General features: G+C 45.0%; 2 protein-coding genes across 2 annotated transcripts; both read left to right on the top strand.

Moving 5' to 3' along the window:
- LOC8056278 (pre-mRNA-splicing factor ATP-dependent RNA helicase DEAH1) lies at nt 1,727-3,113 on the top strand. Its single transcript, XM_021461942.1, has 2 exons — nt 1,727-2,064; nt 2,144-3,113. The coding sequence occupies exons 1-2, from the start codon at nt 1,727-1,729 to the stop codon at nt 3,111-3,113; spliced, it is 1,308 nt and encodes a 435-aa protein (XP_021317617.1).
- LOC110435683 lies at nt 5,100-7,607 on the top strand. Its single transcript, XM_021461575.1, has 5 exons — nt 5,100-5,158; nt 5,936-6,067; nt 6,500-6,940; nt 7,025-7,196; nt 7,355-7,607. Exons 3-4 carry the CDS (start codon nt 6,503-6,505, stop codon nt 7,148-7,150), a joined length of 564 nt encoding a protein of 187 aa, XP_021317250.1. The 5' UTR covers nt 5,100-5,158; nt 5,936-6,067; nt 6,500-6,502; the 3' UTR covers nt 7,151-7,196; nt 7,355-7,607.

Below are 7,843 nucleotides of genomic sequence, written 5' to 3'. Positions count from 1 at the left end.
TTTTAGAAGGTTTCAAGCTATGCTCATAATTTTGCGCACAATATTTTACCGGATGAGAGTTATCATAATTTCCATTCTTATCATATCCTTTTGATCTTCAATGTGTTTCAAAAAAATTATACGCAACTTATCTAGCACATTTTTTTACGCAATCTACTCTAGATAAATTTCTCAACCTAAAATTTTGTCCGTAGTATATACAGGTTAATACCAAAAGATTTAAAAATAAGGAAAGTAAAAATGAAATGAAAAATAAAGTTGAATAACATTTTGAGATCTACAACTTTTATTTTGATAGTTTCTCCATCCGAGTTCGTTTATAAAATTTGAATTTTAAATTTGAGAAATTTAAATGTAATGTTTCTTGATAAGATTATTTCAAATAAAAAAGTTATTAACTACTAAATTGTATAACTTTTCGAGATCTACAATTTTTATTTTAGTTGTTGCTTCATTCAAGGTCTGCTGCTTCTGCTCTTCTTCGTTGCCTGCAGTTGACAGTTGACACGTTCGTCACCCAAGAGCCTCGCCGTATTAATCCAAGCATCTAGCACTGCATCAACAGAAATGAACCTTTCAGCTTAACAGTAGTCACTGCATGCATGCACCAAATCATTTATTAAGCTTATACTTTATTAATATAATGAAAATATAGCCCTTTTCATGAGCAAGAATCCGTCCATACAAAATAGGGTATTTGCTATATATAGCCCATTCTATAATTAATTGTGGTGTTTGCTGATGGACAGACTTCGACACTACTCATTGTCTATGCTGAAAGCAATTGTGGTATTTAGCTCATGGACACTATGGCTATTAAAATAAAAATATTATCTACGAGTGGATGGGAAAGAAAGGTTAAAAGTTATCAAAATGCCCCTTACAGTTGCAAGTGACGCTCAAACAGATTGACTTTGTCATGTGTAAGCAGAAGGACAATCGATAGGGCCTAGACGCAGCACTACTATGGCGATGACACGGTACTCAAACCATGGGGTGGATACCATGAGAGGATCAACGATGATGACATAGTAACGTGGTGACAGATAAGGTTTTGGTTGTGACATGACAACACATGGCTCGATCGAGCTTAATGCAGGTTTGCATTAGAGGAGTTTGGGACAACAAGGTGTGTAAATATATTCAATCGCATATAGTGTGGGTGAAGGCTGAATTGGAAAGGAGCATAGAGGATGTTTGTACTCGCAATTACTAAAGTAATCTAGTTGGTTAACGCTATAGGAAGCTACAATCTAGTTGTTAGCACACCTCTTAAGAATAGCTCGATTCAGATACAAATTGGAGTACACGACCTCAGAGAAAGGGAGGTCTGGAGCTTAGCAAAGCAATCTAGATGGAGGATTGGAAAACTAGAACTTGGGAAGGATGAGAGTTCAAGACCTAAAGATAGAGGCTTGAGGAGGAAGATGAACAGAACCTAGAGAAGAGGAGTTCAGTTTCTGAATATTTATGTTACATAATAGTATCATCAAAAAAATATTTAAAATCTAGTGTTTTTAATAAATTTATTTAGATATACAACTATTGAATGTATTTTTTATAAATCAAGTCAAAGCGGAACATGTACGTCCCCATGCAGAACCGACTCGGGGTAGGTACAGCGTTGAACAGAGGTCAAATCAAGTTGCACACTGACTCGGATACGAACAGCCGTCCATATACATACGCGGCACGCCCTATCGTTTCTCACAACAATTGGCAAGATATGGCCCCTCCTGCTGGTCGGTGCGATCATGCGGCTGCGGCCTCCCGTCGGCGAAGCGCCCGGCTAGCCGCGCTGCGCACGTTGCCGGCTCCACCAACAGCCGTGGCACCTCCTGCACCACGAACAACGACGACGCCGTGCCGCCGCCGCCGCCGTCTGCCTCTTCACTTCCGGCGTTCTGACAACCAGGCGTGCCTAGTGAGCAACCTGGCGCATCATCAAGTGGTCTTTGTGGAAGCGTGGCCCGGGACGGGGAGGAGCAGCCAGGTCCCCCGCGTGCTCCACGCCGCCGGCCACGGCCCGGTCGTCTGCTCCCAGACGTACCGCATCGCGGCCGAGTCTGCCGCCGCCCACGCGGCCACCAACATGCGCGCCGGCGAGGTCGGCTGTATGGTGGCGGCACCGCCCGAAGACCAGGCCTCGGGCACGGCTGCTCCACCTGCTCGCCGCCGACCCGCTCCTCGCTCGCTACGGCGCCGTCGTGGTGGACGAGGCGGACGACGGCATGCTGCTCACGGCCGCCGTGCTCAGCTGCGTCAAGGCCGTCGTGGCCCGGCGCCCGGAGCTCCGGCTGGTCATCTGCATACACGGCACCATGTTCTACGGCGAGGGCGCCATCAATGATTTCTTCCCCGACGCCGTGCACTTGTGGTTCCGAACCATGCTAGGTGTTCTCCGCTTTCACGATTTCCTCACCGAGCCGGTTCCGGTGACGGACTACGTCGCCGCGTCCGTGCACACGGTGTGCAGCATCCATTCCGGCGAGCCACCGGGCGACGTGCTCGTCTTCCTCCCGACGCGTGCGGACATCGAGTCTGCCGAGCGCCTTCTCGCCGCTCGGGCACTGCCGGGACTCGTCACGCGCTGCCTCCACGACGGCCTCGCCGTCGCCGATCTGATCGGCGACGTCCTGAGCCCAGCGCCAGACGGCAAGCGGAAGGTTGTCCTGGCCAACGACGTCGCCAACTCGGCAGTGTTCGTGGAGGGGATCAAGTACATCGTTGACTCCGGCTACCTCTGCACAGATAACGCGCTGCCATCGCTGACGACGACGGCGGGAGCATCATCGCCGCCGGCGGCGGCTCAGATGGTCCGGGCTCTGAAGGTCGCCGTGCGATCGGGGTACCACATCAAGCGCAGGGGGAACGAGGGCAAGTGCTTCTGCTTGTACACCACGGCGGAGTGTCGAGGGATGTTGCGAACTTGTTGGTCCTCGCTCAGAGCGAGGACCAACGACGCCAACGGCATCGCCGGCGTCGTTCTCGTCCTCAAGCATCTCGGGATCATCAGCGGCAGCATTGAGAGCTTCAACTTCGTGCTGCCGCCACGCCCAGAAACACTGGAGAGGGCAGTGGAGGTGCTCGAGGCTGCTGGCGCCGTGGGGTGACCGAGGAGGGGAGGCTCATGGCGCGCCAGATTTTAGCGACATGTTATTTCTAGTGAGAAGCAGTGCTGAACGTATATATCTCGAGTAGTGCAAATGTTACATCAACGACCACAAGATTGTCAACACGAGATCAAGGGATTCGTCAAAGAAAAATTGTAGTATATAGCAATAATATTATGTATTCACTCAAGAATTCTCTGTTTGCTCCCTATATAAGTTATTCTTGTTTTTTCACTAGCAGCAAATGTGCTCGTGTGCGTGTTACAACGGAACCTCTATATCATCGTTAGATATGAGTTGTTCTAACTTTTATGAGCGTGCACATGCTATGAGTCACTACCGTGATTTGCCGAATGTCATCCTATAAGTTATAACTTTTATGTCGGGCACTCGGACAAAGGAGTGATTTGCCGAGTGTCATTCTCGATAAAGCGAAGCACACGGCAATTCGACGGTTTGACTCGGCAAAGATTCTGTTACGAAGAACGCTGTCGAACCCGCCGTTAGGCTTTTACCGAGTGTCCTGTTAGATAATCGGCAAAGTTACATTTTGTCTAGTGTTTGCTACTGACACTAGGCAAAGTTAACAGTTTGCCTATTGTTTTACCGTGGCACTAGGCAAAACTTACCATTTTGCCTAGTGTTTTGTTTGGACACTCAACAAATTTTTTTATTTTTTTATTTCTAGCCTCCTAACTTTTTCTGCTAACGTTATTAGGTAACCCTGACTCCATTTGAAAATCTCATACCATTCCCAATATATTTGCTATATTTAACTAATTTACCTCATTTAATTGAATTTCCGGGATAACTCAAATTTAAACTGTAAGTGGTTTGAATAATTGAAAGAATGAATAGAAAAATAGTATTCATGTTATTTCAAATCGAATACAGTTCAAATATAGGAAGTTACATCAAATTTCAAACATGCTGCTCATGAAGCATGAGTAGGATGTTGTGGCCTAATCATATTTAAATTCTATAAAAACAAAACGAATTCTGAAAATCACGAAATTTCTCAAATTGTCATGATATCATATGTGGAGGTTGTGATAAAAATTTGAGAAGAATTCACAAAAGTTGCCACGTACCATGCTTACAAATCGGAACATCTCCGAAGAAGATTCAAATAGTTGAGGAGGATGAGGTAAGATCCGGTATCAACTTTAGTGTCCAGTTGAAGTTTCACTTTAAAACCTTTTTATAGTGAATACACGACAAAGATTGTCTCTTGTGAAATTTTGGTATTTTTACGAATCCATTTGCTAATTTTAATTTGTTAACCACAATTATAGTGTTTTATAATTCTGATAAATAATATTAAAACTATATATAACCCATAAAATAATGGTCGAATATTCGTAAAAATTTTGAATGTACATTGTAAAGTGTATTTAACAAGTTATTTTAAAAGTTAATTAATCAGAACAAATTAAGTAAACATAGTTTTAAAAATGAAATGAAGAAAATAAACACATAAAATAATAGGTGGCCTTTGCCGAGTGCCTGCAGTTTAGCACTCGACAAAGAGTTAATAAAAAAATAATAACCATTTTCAAATTTTTAAAACTAATTTTGAAATAAAAAATTAAAACAAAATCACATTTTGTCGAGTGTCAGTCGAAGGCAATCGGCAAACGCAAACATTTTTATGTAGATGTTTCAATTGATTCTATTTACATATTAAAAAAATAAAACGGTTTGCCGAGTGTCACATACCGCACACTCGGCAAAGCTGGCGTACCGGCTCAAAACTGGCCGAGGCTGCATAAAAAAATAGAAAACTGCTCCCGACCCGCTTGTTCCTCCCGAACGCTCGGGCCGCCCAGCCACCTACCGCACCTCGCGCGCGGCCAACGCCCCGTCCCAACCGCAGCTCGCGCCGCCGGATTCCGGCCGCCCCGGCCCCGACCGCGGCTCGCCGGAGCCCGGCCACCCCGCCCCGCTCCGACCGCGGCTCGCCGAAGCCCCGGCCCCGGACGCGGCTCACGCCGCCAGATTCCGGCCGCCCCGACCGCCGAAGCCGACGCCGACATCACCAGCAGGTACACCGACGCCTCCATAGGGCCACCCATGTCTCTGCATTTCAGTTTTAGCTAGTTTCCGACTGCGTTTCAGTTTTTCAACGTTTGCTCTGTTCTGAACACAATTAATCCTATTCCTATCTTGTACTGCTACTCGTGAACAGATCAGTTCTTTCGATGGAAAATTGTCTTGTCGCCAATCAATTGAACAAATGTAATTAAGAGTATATATATATATAATTTAGAGAAGAGAAGAGATGTTGGGTGAGACCTCACCTGATCCATGACGAGAATCACCCAGTATATAAGCATAGAGGGTTAACAGTCCAGTGACTATATATGCATAAGTAGCTAATTCAAGTATGGTCCATAATAATAGAGAATTACATACATGGGTAGGAGTATTCCAGTTTTCACTTGAGACTTAGAAATCACACCATATTGTTCAATCTGTTGTTATTGTTGAGCACATACGCAGGTGACCATATTTTCATGCTTAAATAGTAGAGAAAATTAGAAACTGATCAAATAATTAACATGTACCTGGAGTGCAGAAGCTCATGTAGGGAACTACGTGACACATATAAGCTCATGTATTTCCTAGCATCTTGCTGCGGCCTCAAAATACTAATAAGCTTCGGTGTGTATGGATTGAGAATTAAACTACATGGCTTCCTTTGATACATATGTGGTTGTTGGCCATCATGCTACTGTTGGTTACAGGTTTTGGAAACCTCATCTTGCAGGGTAAGTGCTGCCGAAATTTTGAGTTCTCACTATTATGTTCTTTTTTTACAGGAGACTCAGTCGAAGCCAAGCCGCAGTACCCTGATCATCTTCATCGCTGCTGTGGGTCTGCCTGCACCGCGTCGCATCGCCACTGCACCGACCCACCACAGCCCTGCTAGCTTGACTCCATCGCCACCCAAGGTATAACCTGTCTTCCGTATCATGGTCGTGTATAGCATAACCCAGTTAGGCGTCTCCCGTTTGAAAGAGATACGGTTGAAATATATATATCTTTGTATATATATAACCGTAACTGTTTCGAATTATCCACGTTTTTGAACAGCCTGCAAATGCATAGATAGGGTTAGTTTCTATGGTCTGCTCTGATTCGATATAGAGTTTCGGCATCACCTTCCTATTGTTCTCCGGATACACACTCTCCTTGCAAGGACATGTATCTGGAGAACAACAGGAGGTGCTACCGAAATTCTATCTCGAATCAGAGTAGAGCATGGGAACTAACCTCATCTCCGCACCCTCGAGTGGGATTAGGACCTATCCTCACCTATTAGATTGTAGGAACATCATATAGATGCCATTGGTGATTATGTTACTCTCTGATATATATGTTAGAGGATGGATAACCGTGAGTGGATGTACACGGGCCACTCAAGTCAGGGTCAGGTCACCAATGAATGGATCAACAAGACCGATGATTTCTTGGAACGGGCATTTGGCGAGGCTAGTAAAGGAGCAAGTAAAATCTTCTGTCCCTGCAGTAAGTGTGCAAACAGAAAAAGACAAACAAAGGAGGTCATGGGGCAGCATCTTTGGAAGAATGGATTCACGCCAGACTATACCCGGTGGGTCTACCACGGTGAAGCCGATCGCATGAGAGAGGAGGTGGTGAGACAACGCGTCGAGGATTACGACGCTGATGCCGGGGTAGCAGACATCTTAGATGACACGGCGGCTACTCCCTCTCTCTCCCAGATCCGAGCAAGAAGCATGAGCGCAAGCCTCGCCATACGACCTCGACCGTACACTACACAACACCGGATGGAGGCACTCCAGGTTATTCCTGTTTTATTCATCATTCATTGACTTTTAGATACCTTAGCTTTGCAATATTATAACAATTGAGTTGAAATATTGTAGGCCCAGCTAGAAGAAGAGAAGAGGCGACGGGAGGAGTTGGAGGCGAGGATCGTAGCCAAGCGGGAGGCCGAGCAACGGAGGTTCGCAGAGATTCTACAGTACATGCAAAGTCTTGGTGCCGCCTAGGGAATGCCTCTGTTACCTGGGCTATTTGCTCTACTTCCACCTCTAGGTGCAACTACACCCGTGAGTATGAATGTTTCAGTTTGTAGTTCATGTTTACAGACAAACCACAATAATACTTCGAACTTAGTGGAGTATGAATCCTTTAGTCATGTATGATATATATTTATCTTGTCTCACACATGTAATTCCTTCTTCTTTCTGCAGAATCAATCGGTGGCATCGAATGAAGTGCCTCATGCTACAAATCCTTCACCAAATCAATCTCATTGGCCATGATGATACTTTTCGTTGTTAATGGTACTTTTATTTGCATTTCTTATGGTGAATGATGGAGCACTTGGATTACTTGTGAACTTATTGCGATATACTATAACACATGTGACGTTTGTGATGTGTATGTGATGTCTGTGATATATATGCCATCTCTGTACTATGACATATGTGACGTTTGTTTGGATGGAATGGGAAAAATTAACAAAAATAATTTTTTTGGTCACTTTGTTGAGTGTTGCAGTCGGCACAAACACTCTCTACCGAGTGTCTTGGCCACAACACTCGACAAAGGACTGCGTTGGGTATCTGGGAAAATGGTTTGCCGAGTGTCCAGCCAGGACACTAGGCAAACATGATAGCTTTGCCGAGTGTCCTAGCTAGGACACTAAGCAAACCTAACTACTTCACTGAGAGTCTTGT

This window comes from Sorghum bicolor, chromosome 5 (assembly GCF_000003195.3).
Source record: "Sorghum bicolor cultivar BTx623 chromosome 5, Sorghum_bicolor_NCBIv3, whole genome shotgun sequence".
Lineage (NCBI taxonomy): Eukaryota > Viridiplantae > Streptophyta > Magnoliopsida > Poales > Poaceae > Sorghum > Sorghum bicolor.
Note: the sequence above shows the minus strand (reverse complement) of the source record. Positions and strands in the feature narration are given on the sequence as shown.

What these genes read in the sequence shown, in the direction of transcription:
- LOC8056278 (XM_021461942.1), top strand. Translation starts at nt 1,727, where the DNA reads ATGGCCCCTCCTGCTGGTCGGTGCGATCATGCGGCTGCGGCCTCCCGT. An exon ending in ACGTACCGCATCGCGGCCGA is followed by an intron (nt 2,065 to 2,143) that starts GTCTGCCGCCGC and finishes CCCGAAGACCAG; the next exon opens with GCCTCGGGCACGGCTGCTCC.
- LOC110435683 (XM_021461575.1), top strand. Translation starts at nt 6,503, where the DNA reads ATGGATAACCGTGAGTGGATGTACACGGGCCACTCAAGTCAGGGTCAG. An exon ending in ACCGGATGGAGGCACTCCAG is followed by an intron (nt 6,941 to 7,024) that starts GTTATTCCTGTT and finishes GAAATATTGTAG; the next exon opens with GCCCAGCTAGAAGAAGAGAA.